Here is a 14,952-nt window from a genome sequence, read left to right as displayed (position 1 = left end):
TTAGAAGTATTTATTTTGTTATCTTCAGTAAAAGAGGTTAAGCATAATCAACTTTTTGTTCTAAAAATGAGTCAGTTTAGTGGGTTTTTTTGTTTCAGTTTGGTGTCATTAAGGTAGTTTTCAGTGATTTTTATTAACGTTTAAATATTCTTGTTTTGCTTTTTCTAGGTTATCCTCTTCATGCACCCGAAGCCTACTTTCCCTATTTCAGGAAGCACAATGTCACATCCATCATAAGGTTAAACAAAAAAATATATGAGGCAAAGCGTTTTACAGATGCTGGCTTTGAGCATTATGACCTGTTCTTCATAGATGGAAGCACACCAAGTGACAGCATAGTGCAGCGTTTCTTGAACATCTGTGAGAATGCTGAAGGAGCTCTAGCTGTGCACTGTAAAGGTGTGTGAACATATTATATAGCAAAGTATTTCTAAGCTTGCAGTAAAAAATAAGAATACATTTCACAAATAATGAGGACTACAGTTTAGAAAATTATTTTCCTTGAGTTTTTGACCCGGTGCAGGTTATTTTTATCTGTTGAAAATCCACGTTAAATTTTCTACACTATACTACATTTTTCATTATTTGCTAGTCTGTGCTATGCATTGTTTAAATATTGCTTAGTACAGTATAACCTCATAAATCTAGCATGCTCGGGATTGAGCACCTGCTGGAAATTTGAAAATTTTGGATTTTTTAAACCAGAGTGGCAGTTGGTCACGGAGCAGGGTGGGGGAGGGAGGGTAGCAGTGACCAGTACTGGAGCAGCGGCCACATGCAGAGTGGCAGCATGGGGTGGTAGATGGTGGCAGCAGCTGCCGTGTGTAAGCTTCCTCCTCTGCTGCTCCGGGACTGGCCACCGCTAGTCTCTGATGTGCCAGATTTTCAAGAATTCCGGATTTTTGATATCCAGATTTATGAGGTTATACTGTAGTACTGTTGTTACTTAAGTTTGGTGAAAAATTCTCATTGATGTTTATGTCAGTTGGCTAGTAGTTGGCAAGGACTGTATACCTCTCTCTATACTTCTGGATGTACTACTTTTGAATTTTGACAGAGGAATATGACTTTCTAAAATGTTAAATACAATTTTTCAGGTACCACTTTTAGCCTGGGAAAAAAGGTAAATATTGAGTACCTAATCTTTACCACACCATGATCAGTCTTCCTCAGCTATCTAGCATTGTGCTTTTAGCTTGCATTGATGACTTGCTGAACTCTTTATTTTTGGTCATCTAATATAGTTTATGTATCCACAAACTGAAAATTTTAGGCAATGGAGGTGGAAAGTTGGTCTAACAAAATTAGATCACTAGACTTTTCCTCTGGTCACATGTAAAATAAGTGGTTTCACTACTCTGTCTTTCAGTTTAAATAATTCCACAAATCAAGGAGAATAATAAAGCAAAACTTACCTTATTTTGTTCTTGAGATCCAACCTTTTTCCCTTTGCTTGGGATTACTTAACTTTCCACGAAGTTGGATGGCAAGAATGCTGTTCCTTGATGAATGTAAATGTGTTGTTGTTTTGTATTAAATGTGAAAGTTGTTAGTTAAGTGAAAGTTCATGAATTTTGACAATACTAGGGTTGATGCAGGAACAATAGCTACTGGATGTCTCTGCATTGTAAAATATTGTAAGTATTTTATTGGAGAAGCAGACTTTTTTTTTGTAAGTAAGACATTACATGCTAGGATAAAGTACAGGGCAAATCCCTACTCTACTGCTAATTTGCTTTTGTCAGGGTCAAGACACTTAAGTTCTGTGTGCCTCCATCTTTCCCCCTCTGTAAAATCAGACTGAATATTGTATTTATATAGGTTTGTAAAGTGCTTTAAGTTATGGAGATGGGAAGAGATATGCCAGCTTGTATTTGTTACTAGTCATGCATATTAGCTAACATTATATTAATAACAAACTGCATTGATATTAATATATGATGATTCTGAAAAGTTAATACAGGACCCAATCCTACAAGTATTTAAACACATGCATGGTTACTTCCAGGTTTAAATGTTTGTTGAATATGGGTGGTAATTTGCAATGGAGGCACACTCACCCTCATCTAAACCATCAAGTGGGTGTGAAACTGGTTGTGGGTAGGATGTAGAGAGTCCAAATTAATGGATCGGTGTCATCCTGGTGAGATCTGGGCAGTGGCAGACCCCAGGGGTCAGTACTTGGCCCAGTACTGTTCAATATCTTCATCAATGACCTGGGGGGGTGAAAAGCTCATTGGCCAAGTTATCAGATGATACCAAGATATGGAGTTGCATGGATACACCCACAGATAGGATGTAGACGCAAGCAGACCTACAGGCTGGCATGTTGGGCAGAACAGAACCAGATGAGGTTCAATGCAGAGAAATGCCAAGTGCTGCATCCGGGAAGGAAGAACCCCCAACACACCTACAGGTTGGGCAATGCTAACCTGACCAGCACTACAAATGGGGGTACTACTCTGGGGGTAACAGTAAACCCCAGCATGAATATGAGCTGGCAATGCGATGCAGTAGCCACTAGGGCCAATAAAACTCTAGTATGCATCAATCGATGCATTTCCAGTAAAACCAAAGAAGTGATTCATTCTCCTGCTTTACTCAACACTGGTGCAGCTGCAGCTGAAGTATTGTGTCCAGTTCTGGGCATCACACTTCAACAAGGACATGCTAAAGCTTGAGAGGGTCCAGAGAAGGTCCATCCATATGATCAGAGACTTGCATGGCAAGCCATATGAGAAGAAGCTGAGGAATTTCGGACTCTTCAGCCTAGAGAAAAGAAGGCTGAGAGGGAGCCTGATTGCAACTTACTGCTATATCAGAGGCATGCATCAGGGGCTCAGTGAACAACTATTCACCAGGGTGTCCTGGAGGAAAACTAGAAATGACAGCCACAAACTCCTGGAAGATAGTTTCAGGATGAATATTAGGAAAAACTTCTTCACATCTGGGGTGTCCAGACTATGGAACAAGTTCCCCCCAGAGGTGGTGCAATCATTTACCTTAGTGGTCTTCAAAAGAAGACTGGACGATCACCTGGCTGGGGTCACCTGACCCCAGATGTCTTTCCTCCTCATGCAAGGGGCTGGACCCAGTGATCCTTTGGGGTCCCTTCCAGCCCTATGATTCTAACAGTTTTTTTAGAAACATTTTTTTTGCTTGTAGTTACTAGTTTATTATAGGGTGTTAGCTAAACTTTTCATATTTTATAAATGTTGTTTATAATTATTTTCTTTTTAAAACATTTGAATTGGAATGATGGAAATTAAAATAATATTCACTTTTATGCACTTTGTCCTGCACTTTAGTTTAACAGTTTATCACAGTTTTAATAAAATTATATAAATACAGAGATGTGATACTTGGGGGAAAGCATTTTCTATTTCAGAATGTTGAATTGCATGTGTATGCTTGTATATCAATATTTATTTTAATGCTTTTGCCTCTTGCAGCTGGTTTAGGGAGAACAGGAACGTTAATAGCCTGTTACATAATGAAACACTATAGGTTCACACATGCTGAAGCCATTGCTTGGATAAGAATATGTCGTCCAGGTTCTATTATAGGACCCCAACAACACTTTCTGGAAGAGTAAGTACAGCATCTTTTGTTACTGAAGAGGACCTACTGCTCCTAACAATTTATGTCCATTTCTTTCCTGATCTATCTATTCTATCTAATCCAGTGGCAGCCAATCTTCCGGGCTCAGGGGCCAGATGAGTAGTATGGGGTCAATCTGTGGACCTAATCCCGTGTGGGGTTAGTCTGTGGACACAATCCAACATGTCAGCCTAACCCTGTGCACCGAGATCTGCTTAGGTGCCAACCTAATCTATTGTGCAGGGCCATATTTTCAGCTTGCAGGGCTCCCCACAGGTTTGGAAATATGGCAGCAGGGGTGTGGCAGTTAACGCTGCAACTGCTTTCCTGCATTCATATTTCCTTTGAGGACCTCAGTGGGTTGGAAGAAGCAGCTCCACAGGCTGGATCTAGCCTGCAGCCTAAGGGTTGAGCACTTCTGATCTAATCTGTTAGGATGTTATCATGCTGCCCCATCACTATATTATCAAAGCATCTTACGTGTAAAATCAGTGCCAATTCTGAGGTCTCTAAAGGACTTTACGGAGTCTCTGGCACGTCTTACTTTTTGGGATCAAAAGGCACATCATTTTTGGAGAAAGTAAGCCTGTAGTTATCAAAACAGGATGAATGTCAAATAGCAGTATTTTATTGATGTAGCAACAAATATATTTTGCATGGAGGATCAATTTTAAACATTAACATATAAAAAACCAGATCATATAAAAATACAGAGTTGCGTCTTCTGTGCAGGATGCAGAGGCATACATCAAACAAAAGCGAGGGAATGCTTTCCCTTCCCATCTTACTTGGTCCATCAGTACGTCTTTTGGTGGGACAGGGCATTTATTGCACAGCAGAAGAGGATCCACTCCTAGCTGTAGCTTTCAAGCTCCCCTAACTGGCAAGTACTGGCATGGCAAACTCCTGCACTGCTTTTATCCCGTTTGGACAGTTGCCCCTTGAACATCAAGCCAGGAATATTTTAATTGGGCAACAGTATTCTTCAGTACCTGTTGTGCAATGAAAATAGCATACGTCTAGGTCCCCTGGCAGATAGCTTTATAGCTTGTTCATTAAAGTCAATGGCAAGAGTCCATTAAGGTTAGATCAAGTTGCCCTGCACCAAATCTGCATATATATTTTTGGAGCATCCCAGGACTTGTGACAAGAACACCCAATTCCAGTCATCAGTGGGGGCGTTAATTAGCACATGGAGTATACACACATACTGAGCAGTTCTCAGCTGGGTAGTCATCATGGCTTGAAATGCTGTTGACTATGGTGGGGCACAGCCTAATGAACTACAGAGTTAATCACAAGGCTTTTGGCTTTGGAATAATATCATGCATAGTTTGTATTATCTCTAAGTGAGTGCTAAAGTGTGCTAAAACTTGCATCAATTAAAAAAAGGAGGTACCATGCATCAATTCTGGATGATCTAAGTGCGTAAGTAGTATATTCATAGACGTTAGGTCTGGAAGGGACCTTGAAGATCATCAAGTCCAGCCCCCTGCCCCAGCGGCAGGAAGTCAGCTAGGGTCAAAGGACCCCAGCAAGATAAGCATCCAAGCATTTCTTGAATGAGTCCAGAGTACGTGCCTGCACCACTTCTGGAAAGAGTCTGTTCCAGGTCTTGGGGGCACGGACCATAAAGAATTTTTTTATGTCCAGCCTAAAACGGTCTTGTAGCAGTTTATAACCGTTGGTCCTTGTTTTTCCTTGGGGTGCTCTGGTGAACAGACGTTCTCCCAAATTGTGATGTACACCCCTTATGTCACCAGGTCCCCCCTGAGCCTCCAGTTTTCCAGACTGAAGAGTCCCATAGCTCTCAGCCTGTCTTCATAAAACCTATTTCCTTGCCCTCTGATCATGCGCATGGCTCTCCTCTGGACTCTCTCAAGCTTCTCGACATCCTTCTTGATTTGTGGAGTCCAGAATTGGATGCAGTACTCCAGCTGTGGCCTCACCAAGCCCGAGTACAGCAGGAGGATGACACCCTGAGATTTATTTGAGAAGCATCTATGGATGAAAGCCAGAGTTTAGTTTGCTTTGCCAGCTGCAACATTGCATTTGTGGCTCATATTCAATCATGACCTCCAAGTCTCTTTCAGCAGTGGTGCTAGCAAGCATAGTACTGCCGAGCCCATATGCATGCTGCAGGGTTTTTTTCCGAGGTTTAATACCTTACATTTATCGGTATCGAACATCATCAGATTAGTATCCGCCCACTTACTAAGTTTATCCAAGTCAGCCTGGATCACTAACCTGTGTACATGTGTGGATGCTGTGCCCCAAAGTTTAGTGTCATCGGCAAACGTAGCCAGTGTGCTTCTGCCACCAATGTCCACATCATTGATAAAGGTGTTAAAGAGAACTGGTCCAAAGACAGAACCTTGGGTGATGCCACTGGTCATGGCGCACCATAATGATTCACTAACATCGACCACTACTCTCTGGGTCTGACCTCAGAGCCAGTTTCCCAGCCATCAGACTGTGGTGTAGCCAAGGCCACAGTTGGCCAGTTTTTCCGTGAGGAAGTCATGGGACGCCAGATCAAAGGCTTTTTTAAAGTCCAGATATATGACGTCAATCTCTTCTCCCTTCGTCTAGGTGAAACGTCACCAAGGAGAAATGCAAAGTGGTGCACCTAGGGAGGAAAAATGTCCAGCACACCTATTGCCTAGGAAATGACCTGCTCAGTAGCACGGAAGCAGAAAGGGATCTTGGAGTCCTAGTGGACTCCAAGATGAACATGTGTCGTCAGTGTGACTAAGTCATCAGAAAAGCTAACTGCATTTTATCGTGCATCAGCAGATACATGACAAACAGAACCGAGGAGGTGATACTTCCCCTCTATTGGACGCTGGTCAGACCGCAGTTGGAATACTGCATCCAGTTTTGGGTGCCACACTTCAAGAGGGATGTGGATAACCTGGAGAGGGTCCAGAGAAGGGCCACTCATATGGTTAAGGGCTTGCAGGCCAAGCCCTACGAAGAGAGACTAGGGCACCTGGACCTCTTCAGCCTCCACAAGAGAAGGTTGAGAGGCAACCTTGTGGCTGCCTATAAATTCATCATGGGGGCACAGAAAGGAATTGGTGAGGCTCTACTCACCACGGCACCCCTGGGGGTCACAAGAAATAACGGTCATAAGCTAACAGAGAGCAGATTTAGACTGGATGTTAGGAAGAACGTCTTCGCAGTTAGAGTGGCCAAAGTCTGGAATGGGCTCCCAAGGGAGGTGGTGCTCTCCCCTACCCTGGGGGTCTTCAAGAGGAGGTTGGATGGGCATTTGGCTTGGGTCATCTGAACCCAGCACTCTTTCCTGTCTGTGCAGGGGGTCGGACTTGTTCTATTGAGGTCCCTTCTGACCCTAACATCTATAAATCTATGAATCTATGGTCAGGCAAGACCTACCTGCTACAAACCCGTGCTGGCTATCCCTCAGGATGCTGCCCTCAGCCACTTTATCCAGAAGGGTCTCCTTGGTAATTTTCTTTCCGGGGATCGAGGTCAAGCTGATTGGCCTGTAATTCCTGGGATCTACTTTCCACCCTTTCTTGAAGATGGGTACCACATTGGCTTTCTTCCAGTCTTCAGGTACTTCACATGAGCACCACAAGTTTTTGAATATTTTTGCCAATATTTGGACTATGATACCTGCCAGCTCCTTGAGCACCCTAGGGTGTAATCTGTCAGGACCAGCTGACTTGAAGGTGCCCAGCCTCTCAAGGTGATCCTTTACTAGATTAACACTGTTGCTGGGTATAAATACACTCACACCCTGGCCATCTCGTGTCTTGCTAGGCAAGGCAGCCTCATTGGACTGATGAAAGACCGACGCAAAGTACCCAGTAAGCAGGTTGGGCTTTTCCTGGGTGTTGGTTATCAGCTGTCTCACTTGGTTCAGCAGGGGTCCAGTGTTACCCCTGCTTTTTTTCTGACTCCCTGAATGTCTGAAAAAGGACTTTTTGTTATCTTTGATATGTGAAGCCAGATGGAGCTCGGTTGCAACCTTGGCTTTACTGATCCGCTCCCTGCAGGTATGGACCAGTGCTGAGAACTCCTCCTTGGTGATAATATGCACATTGCTACAGTCATGTTTAATGTCATGGTTATTGTTTTTAAATTTGCTCCACAGTTCCATATGCTCAGGGAGAGCAGGGTCTGACAGTAAGGAGAGGGGGAAGGGGCTGCCCTGGGAGAAATTCAGGGGAGGCAGAAAGTAGAGGGCTACCTGACATCCCAGACTTATTTTCCCTGCTGTAACAGTGGGAGGGGGACAAATTCAAGACAAACCTCCAATTATTAGAATCTGTTACTTGGAAAATTATAACAAATTTATAATTTTTCCATATATGGAATCTTATTATTGCGGGGGTTGATTTATAATCAAGATCGTCTTCTATTTGAGTAAATATTGTATACAGTACAGACCTGCTTAAAAACTATTATATATTATTAGCAATAACTTCTGTACTTACTGTGACTGTTGTACTAGCCTATAAACTGTTTTGGTACAGGTAACATACAAGATAAAAATCCTTCAACTGCAGCAGAAAACATAAATTATCTTCATGGGTTTTCAACACCCCTTCGCTCTCTCTCATGAGTTCTAGTACATAAGGAAAAGGATTTAACTGGTACAGTTTATTTTGTCTCGTGTCCAGTGAGTTCAGCACAATGCAGGAAGAAGCAAAGGAAGTCTTTTCTGAAAAGATTTATAAATAAATAAATAAAACAACTTCTACAATATATTGTTTGAGAGAAAATTAGCTTTATTAAGGCTGATTCAGAACCTGAATATGAAACTTCTAAATTGTGTATGTAGTTTACTTCAGCATATTTAAGGAAGCTTCTAAAAGATAACAAACCAGTGATGGCCAAAGTGTATATCTTTTTATTTTGTCATCAAGAATATCGTGTTATTGTCTAGTGTCTTTGTTTCATTTATTTTAAGTCTTGCATGTGACATTGCTTAGCAACACCTGAGGTATCTCTGATCTGTTCAGCTACAGCCTTCAAGAGCTGGGGAAAGGTGAGATTTTTGTTAGAGAAACATGTTAGTTGTAATTATTTGCCTCCAGTTTTGCAATAGCACCTGCATTTGTGGTCCATGTGTTGATTTTTGTGCGTCTTTAACAGAACACATTTTATGTAAATAAAGGTTGAATTATTGTACATAAAATGAGCCCAGTGGAAATACCAAAATAGGTAGGTTGGTGTCTCCCTGATTCCCAGGTTCCTCCTAGCCCAGTTTAAGCTGCACACAGTGGGACCACTTGACAGTCTTAAAATTGCCCAATCTGTGAAGTGAGTACTTACTTGATCCTTCTAGGTCAGTAGTACCCAACCTTTTTCCCTATTGGGCTGGATGGGCAGTTCTCAGATCCTCCGCTGGCCTTATCTAGCATGGGGTGTGGGGGAGAAGGAGGTGTGGCTTTATAGCTCTTTGGAGTTTTTTATCTAGTGATAGCTACTTTGCACGTGTGGCTGGTCTCAAGTTAATTGTGCCGTTAACCAGTTAATTATGTGATACCTGTAACATATAGAAGGGGCCTAACTGTCATACTTCAAGCAGCTTAAGCAGTGTCTTTAATATTAAAATCAGTGGGAACTGACCAATGGTAAGTACAGGTTGCACAATTTCAATGGCTATCCACCTTATCTATGGGTATCTTTTAAGTGACTTATACTGTAACAGATCAGAGGTCTGCCTCAAGAGCTCAGTGAAAGATTTCACTCGCTCCTGGTCTGCTGAGAATCAACACTTCCTCTTCTCTCCCCTTAGTGCATCACATCTCTACCCAAATTTAGCTGGCAGGGGATGGGTATTCTCCTCTTTCCATCCAAAGGAAATGATGGCCTGTCATGTTTTTAGTCACATGTGAACTCAAGTTAGTCCTCAGTTCTGTGACATGGGGCCTTGTTCCTGCAATATTTCATTGTGGTAAATTGAAAGTAGAGTAAATATAGGGAAATTTTAAAACAGTAGGTGTTAATATAGCCATAAACATGAGTAATTCAATTAGTACAGTATTCGTTGTATTAAGTTAAATTGTGCTCCTTCCATTCATTTTTAGGGGTTTTATGGTATAAGTTGTTTGTTTTTTTTTGTCTCGGGAGCAGGAAATGTCATTGTAGAAATTGTCAGGGCAAAGCAGTGGTTTTACTCCCTGAGTATAGAGTGCACTATAGCTCCATCTTCTTGTGGAGTGCATGACATCTCCATCTTCTGTGTAGTATTCACAGAATGAACTGGTGCCTTTTTAAAAAAATCTCATAAGGTTCTCCCCAGAGTTAACTTGGCTGATATCAACACCAATGCAATTTCGCGTCATTCTTTAGTTATACTAGATATTTTCTTCCCTCACTTTATTCAGGAACATATTTTTTCAGGTGTGTTTACTTATTAGCCAACCACCCAATAAGAGCTGTTCTCTCTTGGAATATATGCAGATAACCCAGACACATTTGGGTTATTGCCAAAGAGTCACTCTTTCTCCTATACCTTGCTCCACCATGGGTAAGGGAGGCTAACTGAGAAAAGTAAAGAATTACATTTCTTACGTTGTGTTCCTACTTACGAGTGTTTATTTGAAACCACAAGACTCAGGCCAGATATCACTCCAGATTATTATTTTTCACACATGCTGACAAACTAGCAAATATTTGACAAGTATTCCGTGCTTCTGTCAAGAGGTACAAATTAGTCATACAAAACATGTCAGCCAAGCTTTCTTGCTGTTCTTCCAAAATCATGTGAAAGCAGATTATTATTCCATAGATTGAAATTATTCTGAATTGCATTGTTAGACCTTCCTTTACCGCCAAACTTACTGTTGAACTTTATTGAAAAAACATTACTTAATTTCACAGTTGCTTTTCTGAACAGCAGACTGTCAAGAAAATCAACTTGATAATAATTTTGTGAAAACTAATTACGATAGCTGTGCAGCATACATAATATATTGGGTGGAGAAGTGGACTCATAGAGGACTGGTTCCATCACCTTATTTGGGAATTCAAGTTGACTTTCAAATATTAAAGTTAATGGGCAATACTAAATTGTAGGAACCTCACCTTTGCATGCAAGATATAGTGGATGAAAAGAAGAGTAGTATCCTCTGGTCAACAATACAACAAGAGCAGAACTTGATAGACAGCCAAAGCACTGCTATTGAGTTGCAGAAAAGATCAGACTTCTTGAAGTAGAGAGACTTTTCACCACCCGGACTGGACCGTATCTAGATGGCTATCCAAAGAGAAGTGTAGTTCCTGTATTCTCTGTTAATCTCACTTTGGTATCCAAAAAGAGCCTTCCAGGGCAATGGCATTTATCCCATTGGACTTCATATCTGGTGTGAGCAGAAAAAAATAACTGTGTCCACTTGGTTTCATTCTGTCTAAAAGACTTTGGCCACAGGTCTGTCTAAGAAGTTCCTGTAAGCAAAACTGTAAAACTTCGCAGCATTTGCCATAATGGGTCTCTCAGATACTATTTATAGAATGAATCTGGGCTCCATCTATCAGGTCCCGTATGGCATTGTGGGGGAAAAAATATGTGAGCCTTATCCAGGGAGAACTCGAGGTTCCATTCTTCTGCTACATCATCCTCTGCTAGAGAGATGTAACTGAATTGTGAGAGGATTTTTCCCCTCAATTCTGCTGTAATACAAATTAAAGCTCTGCTGAACTCTTACACATGCTCTTCTATGAATCGTCACATGCCACTTCCCATTTATTATAAATAAGGAGAAAAGCTATGCAGAAATGAGACAATTTTCATATCTGATCATTCTCATTCTTTCAGCAGCTCTCTCCTCACTCAACCCAACTTTGTAGTTTGGGAAATGAGTGGAACCCTGTTTGTAACCAATGGAAAGTTTTCTCTTAAGGAAGTGTCTAATATATTGTCCTTAAAGTTTGTGTTTATGTAATTTAAAATTATTGTTATAATGCTAACAGTCAGCTGATCGAGGGTCTCAGCAGGTTTGAAAGAACTCTTCTGGTAACTTTGGTTGAAGAATGGGGCTTAGTCACCTAACTACAATATTGGACCTTTTCCAAATTCCATTAGGAGGCATTAGTCATTGGTTATAAATGAAGAGAGAAGCTGTTAACAGATATATCTTGGCTGACAATGGTTTGCTCTCTGCTTTCCAGTATTATTAATAATTGCCTTGTGGTTGCTTCTGTAGTTTCTATGGGGCTTCATTTTGCTAAGCACTGTGAGCTCACACAAGAGAAAAACAGTCCCTTACCTAAAGAATTTAAGGCGGTTTATAACTTGTCCCAGCCAACAAGCCTACCCTGCCCACACATGCTGACAGTGGGTAAACGCTGTTGTTTTTTTCCTCCAACACATCAAAAAAACGTTCTCTTATACAGCTGATATCACTGTTCTGTTCACCTTAATTTGATTTTGCACCCCTTCTCTGCATATCTCAGTTATTGCTTGACTGCTTCTTATTAAACCACTCATGCTAACAGTACCGTACACAACACCACATCACCATACGTTAATTGTGTACATACATAAAAGTTAAATAATACCATGTTTTTGGTTTGTGCCTTTAAACAAAAAAAATTACAAATAGCTTTAAAATACTTTAAAAAATAGTATTGGCTTCTATAGCATATTGCTGATTTTTTTTTTTTTGTTTTTGTTTCTCCATGATTAGGATACACTTAAACAAAATTCTGAAGAGTGAGGGACAGCTGGAAAATGACAGATTCTAGGTTTATGATACACATAATCTCATACAGAGATTTTTATCTAATCTAGCTTTATTTACCATAGGAGAGAAGTTGTATGCTTTTGTTACATAACATAATTTTCTGTTTTGATTATGAAGATATTTAAAAGACCAAAATACTCTCAGTTAAAGATTGCTTGCATGTTTTCTGATTAGTTTGGTCTGCAAAAAAAATTGTTGAAACTAATTATACTTCTCATTTAATATTTAACAGGAAACAAGCAATGCTGTGGTTACAGGGAGACGTCTTCCGATCCAAACAGAAACAACGATCGTTTGAGGATGGAAGCATGAATAGAGTTCTCTGTGGCTTAGATGACGTTTCAATCAGTGGGAGTTTTAATAAACTACAAAATCTCGACAGATATGGAGAGGTACGGATTCACTGAAAGTATTGCACATTGGTAGAGAGAGAGCTCATGTTTAATAACTAACTATATGAAATGTTTACATATTTTTCCGTGATTTCTGAGGCATGTTAAAATAATCTATTATAAATGCAAGAATAGGTCATTTCATTTAGAAAAATAAGAACATACTGAAGACTGAAATGAAAAAGGCAAAGGCTGTCCAATCACCTTTTCCAGTACAGACTGGAGTTTGCAGCCTAACTGGCTGTGATCTAGAAGTTTTCACTCCCCTCCCCCTCACCCCATTGCACTAACACTGCTGCCTGCACTAACCTGACCCCTCTGCAGTGAGGGAAGTGTGGATGCAGCAGAGCAGCAGGTTCCAAGCAGAGAGAAGCATGGCAAAGGGATGGACAGAATGGTAGAGCTCTGTGCTGTTGATCCCTCAGGCTAGATTGGACCTCGTCACAGGTTATAGATTGCTAACCCCAACCTAGATTTTCATAGGCTGCTTACAGATGTTAAAAAAACCCAAACAAACCAAAAATGCACTTTACTGGAAGAAGCAGTGCGTTAGTTTGACCTAGCTCTGCAGCATCTGTATAGGTTGGTTGCTTCAGTGTGGCTTTTTGGCACTTTTATCTAATAGTTGATTCAGTCAGCTATTAGAGAAAAGCACCAAAAAAGCCCCACTAATCCACTTGATGTATACAGATGTTGGGTGAGCTGGGTCCAACTAACAGTGCCTCTTTTGGGCATGATCTGGATTTGGTGTTAGACTGCACTGAGTTTAAAGTGACCCTTTTAGGTTTGTAAGCAGCCATAATGCTTTTTACTACAAAGTATCACTTCGTTGTTTTCACTGATTCCTAGGGGGGCTACGGTTCATCTCTTACTGGACAGTTTTTCAGGTTATTTCACCAGAAGCATAGGAGAATTTGTTCTGTGATAGCAATCATTAAAAGGCACTGTACGCAAAGATTATATGGTTAGTACTGTTTCCTCTGTCCTTTTTTGGGCAGCTCCCTCTAGTAAACCAAATTGCTCAAACAGATCTCTGATTCTGATAAAGAGGATGGAATGGAGTGAAAAAAAAGAGTAGAAAAAATTCTGTGGAGTATTTTGCTGCTGTCCCTGATAATACAAGAATGAGATAAAATAGCATGGTCTGAGAAGATTACTGATCAACTGTCTCCTAGTAAGGTGAAATGGGTATAAAAATAGAAGAACCGTTGCCCAGTCATCACCATCCTTCAAGCATGAATGTATTATTGCCACTATCTTGAATGATGATGCTGACCTATATTTCAGGAAATTTCAGATTCTGCTAATGAAATCAGTCTTTTTGATCTGATCTTGACCTTACGTCATAGTTAATCATTACCTGTTTCAAACAGAAGTTAAGACTTACCTTTGTTCCAATTGGGATGGAACTATTTTAATGAACATACTTTGGAATCTGATAGATCTTGTTCAGATACTGTATACCTGTCACAGGGTCAAGGAGGTGTCCTGTGACTAATATAGGGTTAAGGAGCTGCCAGTTGCCGCAGCAACCAGACAGGTCAGATGACCAGAAGGGGGCAGGGCCGGGCCTTTATAGACTGCCCAGGCCGGAGCCAGAGTAGCAGTTCCCTCCAGACAGCCGCAGGAGCAGGAGCTGTGCAGGAGAGCTGAGCAGGCCGGGTGGATGGTTGCTGCCTGACCATGCAGACCGGCTGCAATGATGCAGGGGAGAGAGAACGCTAGAAGTGGCCATGACTAAAGAGCCTAGTGAGTGCAAGCTTTGTGTTATAAGCCAGTAGGCTTCTTGTTTATGTTGCAGCCGCTTGACTCATGGTTTTGTTATGGTTACACCAGAGGACTGGGTGAGGCTGTAGGGGTGCGAGGAGGCCTCACGGGGGGGCTCCCCAGTAGCTTGGGGGTTCCCGGTGCCCAGCGGGAGCACAGTGAGCAGTGCCACAGTGGGCACAGCATGACGAGTGCCGGAGAGGCGCTTGATGTGTGGGGGTTGTAGCCCCGGCTGCGAAAAGGCGCTCAGGCCCTAGAGGGGGGCGAGAAGCGTGGGAGGTGCGGCAAAGGCCCTAGAGGGGGGCGGGAGGTGCGGCAAAGGCCCTAGAGGGGGGTGGGAGGCGCGGGAGGTGTGGCTAAGGCCCTAGAGGGGGCGAGAGGCTCCAGAGAGGGCGAGGAGCAGGGGAAAACCGCAAGACAGGCCCAGTGGGACGAGGCCTGGGCACGGCAAGCCCAGAGGCACCAGTAGT

General features: G+C 41.8%; 1 protein-coding gene across 3 annotated transcripts in view; it reads left to right on the top strand.

Moving 5' to 3' along the window:
* The window catches only part of CDC14A (cell division cycle 14A), a 143,080-nt gene that overhangs the window by 99,273 nt on the left and 28,855 nt on the right, over nt 1–14,952 (top strand). For all 3 annotated transcript variants that reach the window (XM_090047084.1, XM_090047085.1, XM_090047086.1), the window contains exons 9-11: nt 169–399; nt 3,453–3,591; nt 12,556–12,715. In XM_090047084.1, coding sequence (XP_089903210.1) covers nt 169–399; nt 3,453–3,591; nt 12,556–12,715 — 530 coding nt within the window. The remainder of the gene's footprint in view (nt 1–168; nt 400–3,452; nt 3,592–12,555; nt 12,716–14,952) is intronic.

Source organism: Crocodylus siamensis, chromosome 5 (genome assembly GCF_052110815.1).
Source record: "Crocodylus siamensis isolate JL-2025a chromosome 5, ASM5211081v1, whole genome shotgun sequence".
In the NCBI taxonomy this organism is placed as follows: Eukaryota; Metazoa; Chordata; order Crocodylia; family Crocodylidae; genus Crocodylus; species Crocodylus siamensis.
Note: the sequence above shows the minus strand (reverse complement) of the source record. Positions and strands in the feature narration are given on the sequence as shown.